Below are 21,675 nucleotides of genomic sequence, written 5' to 3' on the forward strand. Positions count from 1 at the left end.
GGATCAAGAAGAAGATGATGATATTGGATTTATATCCCGCTCTCCACTCTAAAGAGTCTCAGAGTGGCTCACAATCTCCTTTACCTTCCTCCCCCACAACAGACACCCTGTGAGGTAGATGAAGATATTGGATTTATATCCCGCCCTCCACTCTGAAGAGTCTCAGAGCGGCTCACAATCTCCTTTCCCTTCCTCCCCCACAACAGACACCCTGTGAGGTAGATGAAGATATTGGATTTATATCTCGCCCTCCACTCCAAAGAGTCTCAGAGCGGCTCACAATCTCCTTTACCTTCCTCCCCCACAACAGACACCCTGTGAGGTAGATGAAGATATTGGATTCATATCCCGCCCGCCACTCCGAAGAGTCTCAGAGTGGCTCACAATCTCCTTTACCTTCCTCCCCCACAACAGACACCCTGTGAGGTAGATGAAGATATTGGATTTATATCCCGCCCTCCACTCCGAAGAGTCTCAGAGCGGCTCACAACCTCCTTTACCTTCCTCCCCCACAACAGACACCCTGTGAGGTAGATGAAGATATTGGATTTATATCTCGCCCTCCACTCCGAAGAGTCTCAGAGTGGCTCACAATCTCCTTTACCTTCCTCCCCCACAACAGACACCCTGTGAGGTAGATGAAGATATTGGATTTATATCTCGCCCTCCACTCTGAAGAGTCTCAGAGCGGCTCACAATCTCCTATATCTTCTCCCCCCACAACAGACACCCTGTGAGGTGGGTGGGGCTGGAGAGAGCTCTCACAGCAGCTGCCCTTTCAAGGACAACCTCTGCCAGAGCTAATGGCTGACCCAAGGCCATTCCAGCAGGTGCAAGTGGAGGAGTGGGGAATCAAACCCGGTTCTCCCAGATAAGAGTCCGCACACTTAACCGCTACACCAAACCGGCTCAAGCGAGCAAAAATTCTACTTCATGAGCTGTTGGCATTAAAGCATAAATTAGCTGCTCTGGGGCCATTTTTCCTGAGCTAAGACAAAAACGTATGAGTTGGGAGACTAAAAAATGTGAGCTTGCTCACGCTAACACAGCTGAGAGGGAACACTGCTAGTGACCTTTAAGTGCTTTCGTTTCCGTAGATTTTTTTTTTACAAATCTTCTTAGTGATATTATCCTACAGAGTAGGATACTTAATGGCATTGATTTGAAATTCTTCTGAGTTTTTAAAAACAAACAAACAGAAAAGCAATTAATTAGCTTCATAACTGCCTCGTGCTGGCCATGAACACCGGCCTCTGGCCTTCCTTCCGCTTGCCAATCTTGTGCGCTTCAAGTAAACTGGAAACGTCTGCCCACATCTCATCGCTGCCTCACCTTTATTCCCCTTCCCAAAGTTTAGCATCAAAGAACATTGTGATCCTTCTGCGCTGGGAGAGCCACACGGACAAAAGGGCCAAGAGGGGAGGGATGGTGGCTCAGTGGTAGAGTGTCTGCTTGGTAAGCAGAAGGTCCCAGGTTCAATCCCCGGCATCTCCAACTAAAAAGGGTCCAGGCAAGTAGGCATGAAAAACCTCAGCTTGAGACCCTGGAGAGCAGGGGAGGGATGGTGGCTCAGTTGTAGAGCATCTGCTTGGTAAGCAGAAGGTCCCAGGTTCAATCCCCGGCATCTCCAACTAAAAAGGGTCCAGGCAATAGGAGATGGAGGGATGGCGGCTCAGTTGTAGAGCATCTGCTTGGTAAGCAGAAGGTCCCACGTTCAATCCCCAGCATCTCCAACTAAAAAGGGTCCAGGCAAGTAGGCGTGAAAAACCTCCGCTTGAGACCCTGGAGAGCCGCTGCCAGTCTGAGTAGACAAGACAGACTTTGATGGACCCAGGGGGTTCTGATTCAGTAGGCAGCTACATATGTTTAGGGGAGGGATGGTGGCTGAATGGTAGAGCATCTTCTTGGTGAGCAGAAGGTCCCAGGTTCAATCCCCGGCATCTCCAACTGAAAAGGGTCCAAGCAAGTAGGTGTGAAAAACCTCTGCTTGAGACCCAGGAGAAAGAGCCGCTGCCAGTCTGAGTAGACAAGCCTGACTTTGATGGACCCTTGAGGGGGGTCTGATTCATTAGAAAGCAGCTTCATATGTTCATATGTTCAAGAAGGGGGTGGTGGTTTGGGAGCCCCCAGAGAGGCCAGAAGATCCGCCTCCACATCTCTCCGCTCCACCCCAACGCTCTTGGCTTTGCCCAGTGCTTCCGCCCCCCACTGCCATGAGGACTAGGAAACTCATTTTCTAACAAATTGGTAACTACGGGACACAAGACGGTGGAACCGCTGAATGCCCATGAGCCTGAGGGAGAAGGCAGTGCCCTCCAGGGAAATCTCTCTCAGCCTTGGCAACTGTGGCCACCCCAGAGAGAGCCAGGCAAGTGTACGGATGAGGGGGCGGCTGCTCAGCCTTGCTGCTGCTGGCAGGTGACCCTGGACCAGCCTCTTTCTTTCAGCCCACCCCCCAGAAGTCAGGCAGATGGAACCACGACCATCCACGCCTGCCAGTCAGTCGGACAGCCTTACCTTCCACGTATTCCATGACCATGCAGAGGTGGCGTCGGGTCTCGAAGGAGCAGAACATGCTGACGACGAAGGGGTTCTCCGCAAAGGTCAGGATGTCGCGCTCCACAAAGACCTGCTGGATCTGGTTCCGCAGCACCAGGTTCTGCTTGTTGATCTTCTTGATGGCAAAGCGCTGCCGGGTCTCCTTGTGCCGCACCAGGTAGACGGCCCTGGGGAGGGGAGAGAGGAGCTGGAAGGAGGGCCAATCAGGAGAGCCGGCAAGACGGGCCAATCAGGAGAGCCAGCAAGACGGGCCAATCAGGAGAGCCGGCAAGACGGGCCACTGCGGGGGACTCAGCAGCTGTGACCTCCCTCCCCCCACATGGTGGGAGACCAGGGCCCTGATCCACAAGTCACACCCACTCATCCTCCATCTCCTGCCTGAACAACAAGTGTGTAGGAAGTCCTCCCCAGGGCTGAGGTGAGAACTGCAGGTCCCTTGACACTGTGGGTGTAATAATCAGGTGTTTACAGGGCTTTTTTGTAGCAGGAACTCCTTTGCCTATTAGGCCACACACCCCTGATAGAATCACAGAGTTGGAAGGGAGCTCCAGGATCATCTAGTCCAACCCCCTGCACAATGCAGGAAACTCACAAATACCTCCCCCCAAATTCACAGGATCTTCATTGCTGTCAGGTGGCCATCCAGCCTCTGTTTCAAAACCTCCAAGGAAGGAGAGCCCACCACCTCCCGAGGAGGAAGCCTGTTCCACTGAGAAACCACTCTAACTGTCAGGAAGTTCTTCCTACTGTTGAGCCGGAAACTCTTTTGATTTAATTTCAACCCATTGGTTCTGGTCCTACCTTCTGGGACCACAGAAAACAATTCCACACCGTCCTCTCTATGACAGCCCTTCAAGGACTTGAAGATGGTGACCCTATCACCTCTCAGCCGCCTCCTCTCCAGGCTAAACATGCCCAGCTCCTTCAACCTTTCCTCATATGACTCTGTCTCCAGACCCCTCACCATCTTCGTCGCCCTCCTCTGGACCCGTTCCAGCTTGTCTACATCTTTCTTAAAATGTGGTGCCCAAAACTGAACACAAGTCTTCAGGGGAGGTCTTACCAGAGCAGAGCAGATTGATACCATCACTTCACATGATCTGATGTAGCCAATCCTCCAAGAGCTTACCGTAGGCCTTGTAGAAAGAACCCTGTAAGCTCTTGGAGGACTGTCTACATCAGGGGTGTGTGGCCTAATAGGCAAAGGAGTTCCTGCCGCAACAAAATCCCCGGGTGTTTATAATCACTGACAAGAACACAGCCTCAGCCCTCCAGCGGCCAAGGCGTGGCATCCATCTGCCCCAGTGTTTCCCCACACAACACCTTCCCACTGCTTCCCTACCGGTCAGGTCTCAGCAGAAAACAACAGACCGGTCCAGACACGCAGCTCACCCATACGCTCCATTGCTGATCAGCTTGATGGTTTCAAAATCGCTCTCGCAGGGCTTCCTCCGGGGAACAGGGACAGCCGTCCGGCTCTGAGAGAGAGAGAGAGGAGGGGAGGGGAGGTGTTTCTCCCAGGGCCACAACTGGACGGCAGACCCCTGCCTTGCATGCAGCCGCTCCAAGTCAAAGCAGGCTGAAGATGCTGGGCGTGAGGGCCCAAAGGAGGGAACCCCCGGTGAGCTCTGGCCTGCCACAAGGGGACTAGACAGACCAAAGGCCGCTCCAGGGGCTCACTGAGCTTGCCTGGAAAAGCAGGGTTCACCAAGGCAGGAGAGCTGCTGAGGGGCTGCAGACGTCCCCCAGGGAAGCACACCGGCTGGCAGGTTGGAGGTGCCAGCGAGGCCCTCTTCTGCGCAGGGGGAGGCTCCGGATGAGGCCACAAAGCTCTGTGGTTCCTCTGCTGCCCCACTCCTCCCTCTGTGGGGGCTGGTCCTTTTGCCCCTCTGGCTGCTGCCCCCCCCCCACCTGCTCGAAAGACAAGAGCTCAACCTCACCTCCGGGCCCTCCTGCAGTCCAGTGGGGGAGCTGCCCTCGGTGTGACCCAGACGCACCATCTCTGGAAAGAGAGAGAATCTGCCATGACCCCAACGACCACCTCCTCAGGGCACAAGGGAGGAGGAAGAGGAGAGATATCTCCACACAGAGGTCTCATGAGTCTATTTACTTGCATTTCTAACCTGCCCTCCCCTACAAATAGGATTCCAGGTGGTGTACATCAAAGCGTTCCTTAGTTCCCATTTGGGTTATTTTGGAGAGCAGAGCCCCTACAACACTCCTCCACTTCCAATTGGATTAGATCTTTATGGAAACTGAGTATGTCCACAGGTCTTGCACAGCTGCACGAGAACTCCTTTCCTTGCCTCATAGAATCATAGAGTTGGAAGGGACCTCTAGGGTCATCTAGTCCAACCCCCTGCACGATGAAGGAAACTCACAAACTCCTCCCCCTAAATTCACAGAATCCTCATTGCTGTCAGATGGCCATCTAGCCTTTGTTTAAAAACCTCCAAGGAAGGAGAGTCCACCACCTCCCAAGGAGGAAGCATGTTCCACTGAGGTATCGCTCTAACGGTCAGGAAGTTCTTCCTAATGTTCAGCCCGAAACTCTTTTGATTTAATTTCAACTCACTGGTTCCGGTCCTACCTTTCGGGGCCACAGAAAACAATTCCACACCATCCTCTATAGGACAGCCCTTCAAGTCCTTGAAGATGGTGATCCTATCACCTCTCAGCCGCCTCCTCTCCAGGCTAAACATCCCCAGCTCCTTCAACCTTTCCTTATAGGACTTGGTCTCCAGACCCCTCACCATCTTCGTCGCCCTTCTCTGGACTCGTTCCAGCTTGTCTATATCCTTCTTAAAATGTGGTGCCCAAAACTGAACACAATACCTCAGGTGAGGTCTTACCAGAGCTGAGCAAAGCGATACCATCACATCATGTGATCTAGACACTACTGTGCATACAGCCCAAAACTGCATTTGCCTTTTTTGCCACCGCATCACACTGTTGACTCATGTTCAGTGTATGATCCACTAAGACCCCCACATCCTTTTCGCACATACAGCCCCCTCAGTTGCCATCTCCTCACACCCCCCCCTTCCAGAGGCAGGCCTGAAACAGCCTAGGCCAGCTTTACAGCCACCGTCCACCGTCCCCTCTAAACTGCAGTCTTATGAGCAAAAATTCTACTTTGTGAGCTACTGGCATTAAAGCTGTGAGCTGCTGCATCAATTAGTGTGTTCCGGGGCCATTTTTCCTGAGCTAAGACAAAACTGTGTGAGCTGGAGGCTAAAAATCTGTGAGCTAGATCACGCTATCTCAGCTGAGAGGGGACACAGCTTGCCACTGTCTACCTCTTTTCCATGCAGGGAAAGCCCTCCCTACTTCTATCACTCCGATGAAAAGTCTTAGTGACCTTTTTCCCCCAATGAAAGCTGGGAATTCAGAGGGATTTGGTCACATTAGAAGGCAAGAGTCGCTGAAAAAGACAACCCCGCTAGAGAAAGTTGAAGACAGCAGGGAAAGGGAAAGACCCAACACGAGGTGGGTTGACCCAAATTAAGGAAGCCCCCCCCCCCGCCTCGGGCCCTCTGCCATTTGTAAGACCGAGTCAGGCTGTCCGTGAGAGCTTGCTTTGGAGGTCATGAATTCAGCACAGGCTTCTCCTCCCACCTGAAGCCTGCTGGGTGACCTGGGACCAGCCCCAGCTCTATCAGAGTTCTCTCAGCCCCACCTGCCTCACAAGGGGCTGGTTGTGGGGAGATGAAGGGAAAGGCGATCGGAAGCCGCTTGGAGGCTCCTTCAGGTAGAGAAAGGGAAGGAAAGGTCCCCTGTGCAAGCACCAGTCGTTTCCGACTCTGGGGTGACGTCGCTTTCACGTTTCCACGGCAGACTTTTTACGGGGTGGTTTGCCACTGCCTTCCCCAGGTAGAGAAAAGCAGGGCGCAAAAACCAGCTCTTCTTCCTCATTAATTCATAGGGTTGTCATAAGTTGGAAACTTAACGCATCCAGAGAGCAGGTCATGGCAACGCATCCCTCTGGTGGCCCACGGGGCTGGGGGAGATGGCGGCCCACAGAGGAACATTGATTGATTAATTGATTGATTGATTGATTTGATTTATATCTCGCCTTCCCTGCCGAAGCAGGCTCAGGGCGGCTCACAGTATAAAAACCAGGACAACAATTAAAATCGATACATATTATAAAAATCACACATTCGGTAGTTAAAACAATCAGAAATAATTTGGTGCTAACCCCTTTGATATTATATGTTTTCAGCGGCGGCGGTATTTCTTCAGTTTCCCTCCAATACGGGCTCTGCGTCAGTTGAAAGCCAACTGGAAGACAGCAGCCTTACAGACTTTGCAGAACTGGACAAGGTCCTACAAGGCCCTCGCTTCCTCTGGCAGTTGACTCTACCAGTAGGGGGCTGTGATCGAGAAGGCCCTGTCTCTGGTGATCTTTAATTCGGCCTCCTTCGGCCCGGGGATTTCCAATAGATTTGGAGAACCAGATCGAAGTACCCTCTGGGGAATGCGTGGGGAGAGACGGTCCCTAAGGTAGGCGGGTCCAAGGCCATATAGGGCTTTAAAGGGAATAGCCACGCACGCCAAGCAACTGGGTGGACGTTCTGCTGCCATTCAAAATGACAACAACAGAGCCTGAGCCCTTCCATGCTCAAAGTGCATCACTAGCTGCCAAGAGCAGCCCTGCAGGGTAGAGCAACACCAGGAACCCCAGACGACAGAGGGAGAGGGAGGTCAAGCGAAAGGCCCCCTTGAGGAGTCTGGGACCGAGACGAGGCCTGAACCGCCGGCCTGGCCAGCTCAGCCTGGCTCCTCTCTGCTCTCCCCCCAGCCCAGCCCCGCCCCGCCGCCTCCTCTCCTCACCCTCCAGGGGGTCCCTGGCCAGTCCCAGTTGGCTGATGATGTAACGGGGGATGTCCGTCTTGATCCCTTGCCCCACTTTGGCGTGTCCTTCTGCTTCCTCCAGGAGGTGGTAGAACTCCTCTGGGTCAAACTCCTGCGGGGGCAGAGACAGGAAGGCAGGCGCGATCACAAAGAGGCCCTCCTCCCCAGCCCAGAGCTCCACAGACCAGAATCCAGGACTACTCCAAGGCTGCCGAGACGCTCCAGACAGAGAGACAGACAGCCCCTCACTGGGGGCACCCTTGCCCTGCCCCACTTCTGGCTCCTATAAGCCCAAGGCATAACCAAGTGACAAAGGAACGGCTGGCTTGGCGCACAAAGTCAGATACTCCGGACAAGGCTGGCTGTCGGCTCCCAGAAGACATCCTATCCTCACAGAGTCCGGGGGAGGGAGGGGAGTGAGAAGGAAAAGTTTTATTGCAAACGCCAAGGACGCAGGCTTCTGGGCCGCTGTGCCCTTCATCAGCTCCTCCCCCTCCTCATTTACAAAGCTCCACATCAGGACTTGGCATTGCAGCTCTGGCACTCCAGACAGATCTCCCAGGCTCAGCGACGCAGCTGGCAGCGTGCTTGGCCAACAGCGTGTGACTCCCAGGGGCTTCACATTCTTCCCACGCTTCCAATCACAGCACTGAGCCAGGCAGGCAGCCAGCACCCACCCCCAACACACAGGGACCCACAGCCCCCCACCCCACCCCCGCGAGCCAGCAGTGGCCTCACCAAACACTCCAGCAGGCGGGCCGGCCGGGAGATGATGATCAGGAGTTTCCTGGCCAGCTGCTCGATGAAGCGCACTTCTTCGCTCTCCGACCGTTCCTGGGCCTGCGGGAGGGAAGAAGACGACCAGAGGAACAAGGCTCCCTCTAAGCTGCGGAGTCCGATGAGCAAAAATTCTACTTGGGGAGCTACTGGCATCAAAGTTGTGAGCGACTGCATGAAGTACTGTGCTCTGGGGCCTTTTTTTTCCTGAGCTAAGACAAAAAGGGTGTGAGATGGAGGCTAAAAATCTGTGAGCTAGCTCACACTAACTCAGCTGAGAGGGAACACTGCAGAGGAACACCGGGCCCTGGGCTGGGGAGGGGACCAGGCCGGGGAGGGGAGGGGAGGGGCGAGGCGAGGCGCACTCACGTCTCTCAGCATCTTCTCCAGCTTCTCCTGCAGCTCCATGAAGTAGCGGGAGGTGATGAGGGCCCGGCAGGACTTGGCCAGGCAGTCGCGGGCCAGCTCAATGATCTGGTGGTGGATGAAGCCCAAGACCCCGTCGGCCAAGGGCAGGGTGATGCTGGGGGAGAAGCCGCCAATCAGCTCCGCCAAGCGCTCCTCCATCTGGGCCGTGGCCTGCAGGGGGCGACATGACAACCCCACGGGGCGGCTGTGGGACCTCGCCCGAGACTTCTTGGCATGCACCAGGAGGCCTCTGAGCACGTGCAGAGGCCTACATAGCCCCGTTCTCCTCCTCCCCCTCTTTGCTGAGGAGGTGCAAGAGAGCAGAACTGCTCCCCTCCCCTGCAGAGGTTGACAGCCAGTTGTGCCTCCTTCTCATGCCACACACACGCGCACACACACAGGCACACACATGGAAACATCTGCCCAGCTCATCTGCCCAGCTCGAAAGAGAGGAGAAGGGGACACATCTACAGGGCAGATCTAAACTGCTTCAAGGGAACGGTGGCTCAGGGGTAGAGACAGCCGACTCCCTAGCAGAGAATTCTCAGCCCACCCCACCCCCTCCGCACCAAGCTACAATCCCCAGGAGGAAACCACAACAGCTAAAGCGCTATAAAAGTGGCATGTCTCTGTATTTATTTAACCAGAGCCGGATTAAACCCTGTGGTGGCCCCTAGGAGGCAGTCAAAATCTCGGGGGGGGGGGGGGCCTCACAAATTATCTCAGAGTCAGAGCACCAGTCCTGCCCCCCACAGCCTCCCCCCTGCAGCCTGCAGGCCCCTTCTCAAAAGCCCCCTTGACAAAGCTGCCGGAGAGAGGCAGAGAGAGGCAAACTTGGCGACAACGCCAGCAGCAGCTGCACCAGGCAAGTCGGGCAAAGAGCGGCTCAGTGGCTGGCTGTGCATGTAGGCTGGAAGGGCTGCAAGCAGGGGGGAAACGGGGGGGGGGGAGCCGGACCAGGACCCTTAAAGGCGTAGGGGCTCATAGGTCAGTGCCTACTTGGCCTAATTGTTGATCCGGCCATGTATTTAAGGTATTTTTACACCTGCCAAAGTGGGTAGCAACATCAAAATAACAATGAAATGAAACGAGCAATGAAAGGGATCTCAACCAAACCAGATGGGCAAATGCAGCCAGCCATGGGGGGGGAGGCAGCTCCCAAGGACTTGACTCTGGGGCAGACTCATTCTCTCGAAGCACTGATTTTCTGCCCCACAAACCTAAACCTTGCACCTTCCCCAGCAGCTTTCACAACAGAAAGCAAAAGAATCCCAAAACAGTAAAAGGTGGCAAACTGCAGAAATGGTTAAAAAGTGACATACAAAAACATCAACGCCAATCACTTAAAATCCATTACAGTAAGGTCGTAAAATTAGGGAAGAGACACTGTCTGAGAAAGCAAAATAGTTCCTTATCTGGCACAAAGTAGGCATTGGGTGAGCAGGCTTATAAAATAATTGAGATGCGGGTGCCACCACCGAGAAGCATCCCAACCACCACTTGCCAAATGGGAATGCCAGGAAGACGGCATCTGTGGAAGACCTTCCCCACCAGGCAGACTCACAGACGAGTGAGCGGGGGCCTTGCTCTTCCATTCCTTGGCTTCTGAGCTCCCCCCCACCAAAAATCAGTTCTTACCTTTGGGAACCGCTCCTTGTAAACATGATTCATCATGACAACTTCATTGTCAAAAATCCCACTCGTCCGCCTGGGGCTGAGAGAAAAGAGAGAGAGAGAGAGACTGCCAATCAAGGGACACCACTTTGGGGGCTCTGTTCAGGGCCTGTCCCCCCCCCAAAAAAGTGGGCTGACCCTCAGTCCCCCCAGGCCAGGCCACTGCTCACCAGTTCTGCCCCTTAAGGCTCATGTTGCCACTTGAGGGCCTCCTGCTTCTTCCTTGGGTTAAACCCACAGGTGGCTGTCCTGCCCAAAGGAGGGGAGCGGCTGGCCTGCCCTCTTTGCCCCCGGGCACTTTTGCCTCCCTTTTGTCCCTTGGGGCTGCACCCAGCATCCAACACAGGCCCCGCTGCCCGTCACCGGCAGCAGCCGCCTCTTTGCAGGGGCTCATGGGAGAGCATGATCTCCTTAACCCGCCGCTGCCGTGTGGCCTGGGCTGAACTGACTTTCTCACCAGCCAGCCCCCTTCCGGTGCCAGAGGAATCTTAATCCTGTAATTGCATAAAAACCAAAGGCAGCCAGCAGGGCAGAGGGGCCCTGGGCTCAGGACACAAGGCCAGAAATGGGTCCCACACATGGGAACGGGAAAGGTAGGGGTCAGACTGGCTCTGGGTCTTCTGCTGAGACCAACAGGCTGGCCTCCAGGTTTGCAGGACAGGTGCCAACCTCAGCCCTGTGGAAGTAGGCCAGGGGAGACACGAGTGCTTAGAAGGAGCAGGTGGGAAAGAGAGACATCCCCTGCCTTCTCTCCCCATCCTGTCAGATGGAAGGAACTCTCAGCTAAACAAAGACATCTGTCCTTACAGGAGCTGCACCTCTCTGTTGCAGCAAATGTCATCTTAGCAGAGGCATTCCTCTGTTCTCTTGTAAGCCATCTTAGGCCAGGCATTCCTCTTCCTCACTTGAGCCATCTTCCTCCTTTCTCTCACAACTACCTGAGAAGAGGCATTCCCCTTTTCTTTCTCAGCAGCCTCCTCAGAAGAGGCATTCCCCTTCTCTCTCTCTCAGCCGCTGCCTCAGAAGAAGCATTCCCCTTCTCTCTCTCAGCAGCCACCTCAAAAGAGGCATTCCCCTTCTCTCCCTCAGCAGTGGCCTCTGAAGAGCCATTCCCCTTTTCTCTCTCTCAGCAGCGGCCTCAGAAAAGCCATTCCCATTTTCTCTCTCTCAGCAGCCATCTCAGAAGAGGCATTCCCCTTCTCTCTCTCAACGGCCACCTCAGAAAAGGCAATCCCCTTCTCTTAGTAGCCACCTCAGAAGAACCATTCCCATTTTCTCTCAGCAGCCACCTCAGAAGAGCCATTCCCTTTTTCTCTGTCTCAGCAGCGGCCTCAGAAGAGCCATTCCCCTTTTCTCTCTCTCAGCAGCGGCCTTGGAAGAGCCATCCCCCTTTTCTCTCTCTCAGCAGCCACCTCAGAAGAGCCATTCCCCTTTTCTCTCTCTCAGCAGCGGCCTCAGAAGAGACATTCCCTTTTTCTCTCTCTCAGCAGCGGCCTCAGAAGAACCATTCCCATTTTCTCTCTCTCAGCAGCCACCTCAGAAGAGCCATTCCCCTTTTCTCTCTCTCAGCAGCGGCCTCGGAAGAGCCATTCCCCTTTTCTCTCTCTCAGCAGCGGCCTTGGAAGATCCATTCCCCTTTTCTCTCTTTCAGCAGCGGCCTCAGAAGAGGCATTCCCCTTTTCTCTCTCTCAGCAGCCACCTCAGAAGAGGCATTCCTGGGGCTTTTTCTGAGCAGGAACGCGCAGGAATGCAGTTTCAGTTGGCTTGGTGTCAGGGGGTGGGGCCTAAGAGGCAAATGAGTTCCTGTCTGGCTTTTTCCTACCAAAAAAGACCTGAGCACTCCTAGATTTTTCACAAATGTCACCTTAGAAAAGCCATCCTTCCCCTTCTCCTGCTGCTCTCTAGAGGCATCCCCCCTTCTCTCAGTTGCCTTCTGAAATGAGGCGTTTCTCTTCTTCTTTCCCAAGAAGGAAAGCCGCTTCCGAAGCGTTGCAAGCCATCTGTCATTCTTTTTAAATATTTGCATTAAAAACAACTTACAGTAGTTAAAATCCCTGCTAATTAATTGGGATTCTTTTATCATTCAAAATGTTATGGATTGAATCGGTCACCTGAGCGAACGAGGCCATCCTAATAAAAAGGAGGCCACTAACGGTCTGAGGTTCATCCTTATTGCCAGGCAGTTCCCCCCCCCCCCCGCAGCCTCTGCTCCCCAGCTTCAGAGAACCCCAATCTCCTCCAAAGGCAGTACCTCAGGCTCCGAGATCGAGGGCGCAGGAATGGCGAGTGGCGTCCGTCCTCCCCCATGACACTCTCCGTGCTCCGGAAGTGCTTGGACAGGAAGTGCAGCTCATCCGGGGTGGGCTGAGAGGGCAGTTGATGGAGCCGTTCTTGGGAAGAGGAGGAGGACTAGACAGAAGACAGGAGCCAGCTGTGAGAAGGAAGGTCATGCCTCCCCAGCCCCCACTCCATTTTTACAAAGAATGAGCTAGAGCCTTATAAGGAAGAGACAGGATTTTAGAGTTCCACTTAAAAGCCATGAGTCTTGAAAAAGGCAACAAAACGTTTGACGCCGGCTAATGTGGACTGGCTTTCTGTGGATGGACTTATTCTTTATCCCAACACCTCATTGAAACAACAGTGGACTGAACGTGCAAGACAGTGAAGTGGGATAATTTGTTTGATAAAGTGCCTCTGTGCAGTCTGGATGAGAGAATTCATTACACACTGTTTTCTTATGATTTTGGTTAATGAGTCACATGCAGACTCTTAACCTTTAAAAAGTGCCTGCGTGCACTTTGATTTATTTTTCTGCAGACTGTTTGAATTCATTTTAGTGCAGACTGTTTGGGAAAAGAGGTTACATCTAAGTGCCTGCGTGCACTCTTTTTTTTTTATTGCAGTCTGTTCAAAGGTAGAGGCATTGGAATATTAAAGTGCCTGTGTGCACTCTGGTTTATTTTTCTGCAGACCGTTTGGATTCCTTTTGTGCAGACTGTTTGGGAAAAGAGGTTATGTCTGAGTGCCTGCGTGTACTCTTGGGTTTTTTATTGCAGTCTGTTCAAAGGTAGAGGCGTTGGAATATTAAAGTGCCCGTGTGCACTCTGGTTTATTTTTCTGCAGGCCGTTTGGATTCCTTTTGTGCAGACTGTTTGGGAAAAGAGGTTATGTTCAAGTGCCTGAGTGCACTCTTGGGGTTTTTATTGCAGTCTGTTTAAAGGTAGAGGCGTTGGAATATTAAAGTGCCTGGGTGCGCACTGATATTTTTCATTATAGACTGTTCAGAAGTAGAGTCTACTTAGAAGTAGAGGCCACAAGGTTTTTCCTATCACCCAATTTTTTTCTTGTAATCAATGTTTTGATAGTATCGTTTAACCCTGACGTTTCTTTGATTATAGTTTTGCTTAAACTCAGGGAGCCCCCTTTTCTTTATACACCTTTTCGAAATTCTGGCAGGCATGGGGCTCCCAACCAAGATCCCCTCGCCAACCTGTGTCACTGTCTGCGGCTCCAAAGGACCCCTGCCCCCTCCCCAGTTTAAGCTTCCACCTGGGCATCCCACTGTGGCCAAGAGTTGCCCTTTGCCTGCCAAGTTGCATGGCCCCCTTTCCCAAGACATCGGAGCCGAGCAACGTTGCTAGTTTTAGCACAGAAGATGAGTGCAGAAATGCTTGAGCCAACACAGAACACAACAGATCGATGCCCCGGCCACGCTCCACTTACCGAGACGGTGGAGCTGGGGGTGTTCGTCCCATAGCCGGAGGAGGGCAGAGAAGCCAGCGACCACCTTCTGCCATCAGCCCTGCGGAGACCCAAGCAGCAGCCTCAGTCACCCCCTCCAGACCTGCTCTGCCCAAGGCAAACCCCCTGCAGCAGCCGCGGTGCAGACCTCGTAGCCTCCACAAGGACCCTGTCTGGCCAACCGCTGGGACACGAGGACAGCCCTGTGACAGAACAGCCGCTCTGCAGCAAGAGCCCCCTCTCCCCCCGGACTCCAGAAAGGCCCTTTCCCACCCAAGATGGACCCTGTGAAAGCTGCCCCAAGATGGCCTGGATGGCCCCTTCTGACTCTATGGTTCTGGGAGCTGCTGCCAGCCAGCGTGCCACCCCTTCAGTCCCTCGAGAATTTGGCTTTCCTCTCGAGTTCATTTTGAGATGAGTTTGTATCTGGTTCTCAACCTAAAACAGGCAGCCAGACCCACAAAAGCCCCACCTCTTTCTGAGCAGAAGAGACGTCATGAGCGGAACGACTCCACTAACACAGGGGTCCCCAATCCCCAGGCCGTGGACCAGTACTGGTCTGTGGCCTGTTAGCAACCAGGCTGGGAGTTGTATAATTATTTCTTTATATATTACAATGTAGTAGTAGTAATAATAATAATAATAATAATAATAAGAAGAAGAACTGGATATATATCCTGCCCTCTGCTCTGAATTTCAGAGTCTCAGAGCGACTCACAATCTCCTTTACCTTCCTCTCCCACAACAGGTACCCTGTGAGGCGGAAAGGGCTTAGAGAGCTCTCACAGAAGCTGCCCTTTCAAGGACAGAGTCTCAGAGCGGCCTACAATCTTCTTTCCCTTCCTCCCCCACAACCGACATCCTGTAAGGCAGGTGAGGCTGAGAGAGCTCTCCCAGAAGCTGCCCTTTCAAGGACAGAGTCTCAGAGCAGCCTACAATCTCCTTTCCCTTCCTCTCTCACAACAGACACCCTGTGAGGTGGGTGGGACTGAGAGAGCTCTTACAGCAGCTGCCCTTTCAAGGACAGCTCTGTGAGAGCTATGGCTGACCCAAGGCCATTCCAGCAGCTGCAAGTGGAGGAGTAGGGAATCAAACCTGGTTCTCCTAGATAGGAGTCCACACACTAAACTACCACACCAAACGAACAGAAATAAAGTGCACAGCTGTATCATCACGAAACCATCACCCCCCCACCAGTCCGTGAAAAAATTGTCTTCCACAAACTGGTCCCTGGTGCCAAAAAGGTTGGGGACCGCTGCACTAACAGGTCTGTCTTCTGTGCGCTCAGTCTGAGATGGAGGTTGCAAGATCCAGAGATTTTAAATTCCCTCAAACCTCGCCCCCCCCACACACACACACACACCTTGGTGGAGAGTTACCTGTCAGTTCGAGGGGCATGGCTACACCAGAAGTGGGTTGGTCGACCATAAAAAGAGGAAGCAGGAAGAGGGAGAAGATAGAGGTGAGCATGAAGAACAGAAAGGCCCCAATCCTCTCCAGGTGTGCTTTTGGACCCTCTCCCCAGAATCCAAACTGTGCCCCCATTTGCTTAACTCTGCAAAATGAGGCATTCAAACTCTCTGGAATTCATTGTAAGAAAAAGAGCAACAGAGGAGGAAAAGAAACAAAGGAAAGGGGATGCTGTAGGAGTTGCCTGCGGAGAGGCAAACACTGCATTCGCGGGCTGCGCTGCCCCCATCCCAGCAGTTTGTGGGGCGGAGCTGCTGGCTCTCATTAAGCCCCTCCCCCTTGTCCCCTCGGGGCTGGCCTCTGACAGTAGCCCCGATTCCGGGCTCTGCTGCCCCTCTTTCCCACTTCCCCGGGCACAATCCCGGCCACCACTTACCTGCGAGCAAAGGGGAAACTGGCTGCTGCAGTGGGGAAATTGCGCGGGCTTGCCACAGGACTGCTCCCAGCTGCAGAGAAACCAGGAGGGGGGGGGGGAGAAATTTCTCTCACACAAATACACACATACTCCCCCCACCCCAACCAGGGAAGCCCAAGGTTCTGCTGAAACTGGGGGAACCGAAGAGGTGAAAAAAGATGCTGCTTCAGACCCGCAGCACCCTATGGGGCCCAGTGTCCTTGTGGATTTTATGGGCCCCTCCCCAAGCCTTGGCCCCCCTTCCCCCTCGGAACCCCTCACCCCCATAGCCTCAGCACATGAAGCAGGTAGTGGCACCGGCAAGCTCTCCCCTGACGCCCTCTGAGCAGAGTTTGGGCAGATTCTGAAAGTTGGGTGGGTAGTTGGGCAGCCAGTCCCACCCCCTGCTCCCAGCAGCCCCCAGTCCGGCAATGAAGAGCCGGGGCCTCCTTGTGCTGCCCTGTTTTCCATCCCCATGAGCCTGAACGGTCAGTTCTTGGGTGAGTGGGAGGAAGGAAGGAGAGGCCCCTGGATTGCACAGGCTGCAAGGGCAGCTGGAGTCCTTTCGGGGTGGGGAGGGAGGGGTCCCGGGACACGTCTCCCCCAGCCAGTGTGCACAAGCCACGTGCATTCCCTGTTGCTCCCGGTTGGGGAAGCGCACGAGAAACAGGGAAATGGGAAGGGAGCTTCAGATACAAATCAGCCTTCTTTCGAACTTCGGAATTGGAAGTTGATCACTGCAGGAAAGGTCGAAGGGGAATCGGAGCTGACATGCCATTTAAATCACACTGGAGGGGGGGAGGGGTGCCCCCCCAGCAGCTTCTTGCCCTCACCCCCATGGCCCCCCTGTGGCCCCTCCCTCACCCCCCATTCTCTGCTGCTCAAGAGCCAGCCCTTTTGGCCAGAGTGCTGCGGGGGGGGGGGGAGGGCCTCTTCTTACCTGTTGGCACAGAGAGGGGGGACAGCGGGCGGGAGAGGGTGGGCGAAGGAGTCCCCACTGCCAGCCTCTTCCTGTTACTGTTTCGACAACTGAAAGAGAGATGGGCAGCCTGAGGTCCAGGAGAGGAGCTGCAGCCACAACTGAAGGGTGGGGGGGGGGGCACTTATGATTTTGGCCGGCGGGGGGGGGGGGGCGGAGAAACTTGGAAATGTCAAGGAAAAAGGAAAACATATCAAATACTAACTTTCCTTTCAACCCTCAACTGCTTTGACTGATTTGACGTCAAACAATGCCGGGACCACGGAGGTTAACCATCAGGAAAGGACAGAAAAGATACTCTCCATGTTACAAAACAATATCAAACAATATCAAAACATTTCATTGCGCTCTGTGTCGGCTCAAGCTGAAAGATGGAGAAAAAAAAGTAGCGTTCTAGTAATGAAATAAATTAGAGAAAGCCTGGAAAACAGCGTATAGTAAAGAAACAAGGCACCATCAGACTGCTGCATTCAAAATTAATAAGACGGTCCCAGAGGAAGGATCATAAGGATCTGAAATGAGAACGAACTGGTTTTGCATCGTCGGACTGTATTGTTTGGAAAGAACCGTCTTATGGACAGTAGTGAAGTTGTGTGCTTTGGATGGTATTTGTCACTGAATTTGCTACTGAAATTTACATTGTGATACTATGCTGTGAACGGAAAGTATTGTAATTATCTTTTCTTTCATTGACTGATTTAACAACATCAAATGTATTACTTTAGACTTGGATAGCGTATAAAACTGTTCTATTCGGCATCCTTAAGAAATGGAAGGGCATCACATCCCCTGACTTGGAGGGCCCAACCTCAGCAGATCTGGGGAGCTAAGCAAGGCCAGCCCTGGCCAGTACAGGGATCCTGGGTGGCTACGCAGAGGCAGGCAAGGGCCAACCACCTCTAGACATTCTCTTGCCTGCGATCACTGCAAGTCAATAACCAGAAAAGATGAGGGTGTTCTAAATATCTTCATTCCTTCTAAGAAGCAGCACCCATATGCCCAAGACTTGAGAATGAGCTGCAACTTGCTGCCCCAGATGCTGCCGCAGCACAAGCACCTTGATTTTGCCAACTGAGAGGCTGCGGAGGGCAGGGCGGTGCTGAAGCTGAAGTGGAAAGGAAGAGAGCTGCAGTGGAAAGGAAGAGAGCTATTTGGGCAGAAACTCCCCCGCAGTGTTACAATAGCTAGCAGCTCTTCTACATTACACACCCCAGAAATGTTTGTTCTGAGCCTTGAAAGAAGCACCTATGCTCCTTTGACAAGGATGACCAGGAAGGGATCTTTACTCGCCCCAGATGAGCAGCAAGAGGCTCTTTCCAGAGCGGAAACCTCCAATGCCAAGTAACAGAAATTCAAAGACCCTCATGGCATCAGTCACCCAGGTGAATTCATACAGAACTCTTTGCTAAAATGACCCCCCCTTCCTCAATCACACAGGAGAGATACAGAGCACCTTTAAAGCCAACAAAATTTTATTCAAGGTATGAGCTTTTTGCATTGCTACAGAGAGAGACAGACAGAGTTTTGTTGGCTCATTATACCAGGGCTCTCCTGAGTGCAACTTTGTTTGCCTCCCCCTTTTCATTGTTTTCATGCCTTCATGATCCAGTCTTTCTCAGTAGGAAAGAAATGTGAACTATTTAGATGAGGAATAACAACAAAGCAGTGAGGTGGGTTAGCCTGGGAGTGTGTATCCAGACCAAGTTCACCCAGCACATTTCCTTTATAGACTGAGGATTTTAAATCTAGGCTTCCCAGATAAATTGGCTCATACTGATCACTATGTATTGCTGTCTGTCTATTCTTGCACTGCCTCATAGGAATTGTAGTTATTTCTCTGGGGAAGACTATATTTTTGTAAACAAACACATAGCACTCAATCAGGGTCATGGTGCCTTCACATGTTCTTGACCAGCACATGAAGCAACTTATGTACACTGGCTCACAATGCAGCTATTTCATGTTTTCTGCTGGGTCTTAGGCTTAAAGCATCAACCATGAAATTTTCGTAATGAATGTCAATAAACCACAAGTAGGTTTGCAGCTTACAGATACACACCTGAACAAGACTTGAACAGCCTACTCAAGATTACTACAACACAGACGTTGTCTCCAGATTTTGATGCAATAATTCAGAGCAAGAGGTGTGAGTTATCAGAGACTGTTAAATAAGCAAAGCATTGCACAAGCATGCTAATCTTTTAAGCATGCTTTCTTTTAAGTTTTTTTTTTTTTTTTTAAAAACGCTGTGTTTTCCTGTGTCCTTTACAACTAACTCGAGCTGTGGCTTAACTGTTTTTAATCTGTTTTAGCTGTCTGATTTTATTACTTATCTGTTAGATTGCCTATTGTTAGTTTTAATTGTTTTACTGTGTTGGAAGCCACCCTGAGCCCACTATGGGAAAGGGCGGCCTATAAATCTACAGAAATAAATAAAAAAATAAAGTTTATAACTCTGCTACCTGGCATTACATTTTATGGCACAGGTGGGCTGGGCTGGCCAAGTCTCATTTCTATCAGATCACAACAAATGAGCTTGGTATTCCTGACCTAGATGCTTAGACTAGATTGGGGGTTGGGGTGTGTGTGTGTTACAGGTCATGCTCTAAAAACCAGCTGACCAGGACAGCGTCAGCCTCTTTATTCTTGTTTCTGTGGGGCACCGAGATGAAAATGTAAAAGCAGAGGCCCCTTGCAAAGAGAATCCACAAAAATAAACCCCATCTGCCTCTGAAAACCTCATCTGCTTTGCAAAGGGGTGTGTGTGTGTGTGTGCGCACATGTGCGTGCAGGAGTATCACCAGAGACTTCAGAAAGTTAAAAGGACCACCCCCAAACACTTCTGATGTCATCCTGACTAGAAACGTAAAGGGGCTTGGGGGGAGGAGAGATCTGGAAAAACATCATTTTCTTTTGTGACTTCTGGAAATTTTCTGTCTTTAATCTCAACCCAGAAACGCCCGGTACAGAACGATGCCAACTTTGACGCTAATGTAGCTGGCAAGAGAAGGAAAAATAACTACAAGGAAATGCGGGGGGGGGGGGGGGCGAGAAGTACAGTGCGGAGGGGTTCGTAGAGCTAACTAGACTGGGGTTCATATCCAGTGCCGGATTGAACCCTGTGGAGGCCCCCAGGCAGTCGAAATCTTGGGGGCCCCCCTTGCAAATCATCTCAGAGCCTGAGTGCCTGCCCCACCACCCATGGCCTCCGCTGCAGCCTGCACCTCCTTAAAAGCCCCCTTGACAAAGCTGCAGGGGAGAGGCAGAGAGAGGCAAACTTGGTGATGACGCCAGCAGCAGCCTCACCAGGCAAGTCTGGCAAAGAGCGGCTCAGTGGCTGGCTGTGCGTGCAAGCTGGGAGGGCTGCAAGCAGGGAGGAAACAGGGTGAGGGGGGAGCCAGCCCGGGGCCCCTAAAGGCATGGTGGGGCCCGAAGCAGGGTATAGCAGCTCGGCAAGTCCCTCCGGGCCTTGCAAGTGCAGATAGCCAGCAGTCACTGGCTCCCCACATTTCTGACCAGCAGCCAGAACACTTCCCAGGAGACCAGCAGGGCAAAGATCTGACTGGGGTCTGAGCGCGAGGCCGCATTGCGGAGGCACAGAAGCCTATGAAGCTGGGGGGAGGGGGGGGGGCACGAAGAAGGCAGAGATGAATCAGCCTCCAGGTCACTGGACAAGCTGCACCCCCCACCCCCCGCCTCCAGCAACTGCAGAAAAGGCCTGCTGGGTGCTGCAGACTCATTCCGACAGCTGCAGAAACAGGAAGTTACACAGAAAGAGATGGCTGTACAGAAAAGCGACACTCTAACAAAAGGAAAAAAACTGTATAAAAGCAACAACTGCTGATATGAGTCTTGGCTTGCTACTGTACATTTTGAAACAAACCATTTATTATCAATATTATTGACAAAAAAACACAACACACGAGATGCCAGATTTTAACAACATGGGCAAAATTACAATACAAGGTTGATGTTACAGCAGCAGCAATGGATGGCCTAGGTCACTCTCCCTTTCATCTGCCTTCTTCAGGCTGCAGTACACCAGGTAAAGCCTTGGATTCAATAATGGAACGCCCAGCATTTCCTTCACATTTGTATTTATATAGATTCGAAATGTCTCCGTGTCGAGCTTAGCACAGAGACATTTTGGATCTGACCAAGGGGAACCCGAAATGGAAGACTGCTGATCTCTGAGGCTCCAACTATACAACAATTGTAAAAGCTAGAGAGGGTCTGAATATAAATGTGAAGGAAATGCTGGGCGTTCCATTACTGAGTTCAAGGCTTTCCCTAGTGTACTGCAGCCTGAAGAAGGCAAATGAAAGGGAGAGTGAAGTAGCCCATCCATTGCTGCCGCTGCTGCGGTAACATCAACCCTCTATTGTAGTTTTGCCCGTGTTGTTAAAATCTGGCATCTCGCGTGTAGTGCTTTTCTGTCAATAATATTGATAATAAATTGTTGGTTTCAAAATATAGAGCAGCAAGACTTTTATCAACAGTTGTTACTTTTATACAGTTTTTTCCTATTGTAGCAGAAACAGGAAATGGCAGTTCTTCCTCTTGCACAGGGCGGCCTCTTGCCCCAGGCGGGGGCGGGGGGTCATCTAAAAGATGCCCTCAGCAAGAGGGGAAAGGCTATCTCACAACATTTGGGGGGGGGGTGAAGTGGCAGGAACCAGAAAAAACTGGTAGGCCACACTTTGAGGGGAATAGAACCCCCCCCCCAAAAAAAATAAATTAATTGAACAATCAGGATTGGCAGATCAATAAACTGCCCCTCACAATCCTCTGAGTTCGAGTTCTGGAACACATACTC

General features: G+C 52.2%; 1 protein-coding gene across 1 annotated transcript in view; it reads right to left on the reverse strand.

Annotated features, from left to right (window-relative positions):
- The window catches only part of MAST3 (microtubule associated serine/threonine kinase 3), a 77,894-nt gene that overhangs the window by 29,040 nt on the left and 27,179 nt on the right, over positions 1 to 21,675 (reverse strand). The window contains exons 3-14 of the mRNA XM_060233107.1: positions 16,821 to 16,909; positions 15,863 to 15,932; positions 13,999 to 14,077; positions 12,527 to 12,684; positions 10,240 to 10,315; positions 8,563 to 8,772; positions 8,155 to 8,256; positions 7,396 to 7,528; positions 4,495 to 4,561; positions 4,415 to 4,420; positions 3,952 to 4,035; positions 2,518 to 2,726 (exon numbers count right to left, since the gene is read on the reverse strand). Of these exons, the coding sequence (XP_060089090.1) occupies positions 2,518 to 2,726; positions 3,952 to 4,035; positions 4,415 to 4,420; positions 4,495 to 4,561; positions 7,396 to 7,528; positions 8,155 to 8,256; positions 8,563 to 8,772; positions 10,240 to 10,315; positions 12,527 to 12,684; positions 13,999 to 14,077; positions 15,863 to 15,932; positions 16,821 to 16,909 (1,283 nt within the window). The remainder of the gene's footprint in view (positions 1 to 2,517; positions 2,727 to 3,951; positions 4,036 to 4,414; positions 4,421 to 4,494; positions 4,562 to 7,395; positions 7,529 to 8,154; positions 8,257 to 8,562; positions 8,773 to 10,239; positions 10,316 to 12,526; positions 12,685 to 13,998; positions 14,078 to 15,862; positions 15,933 to 16,820; positions 16,910 to 21,675) is intronic.

This window comes from Heteronotia binoei, chromosome 2 (assembly GCF_032191835.1).
Source record: "Heteronotia binoei isolate CCM8104 ecotype False Entrance Well chromosome 2, APGP_CSIRO_Hbin_v1, whole genome shotgun sequence".
NCBI classification, from domain to species: Eukaryota; Metazoa; Chordata; class Lepidosauria; order Squamata; family Gekkonidae; genus Heteronotia; species Heteronotia binoei.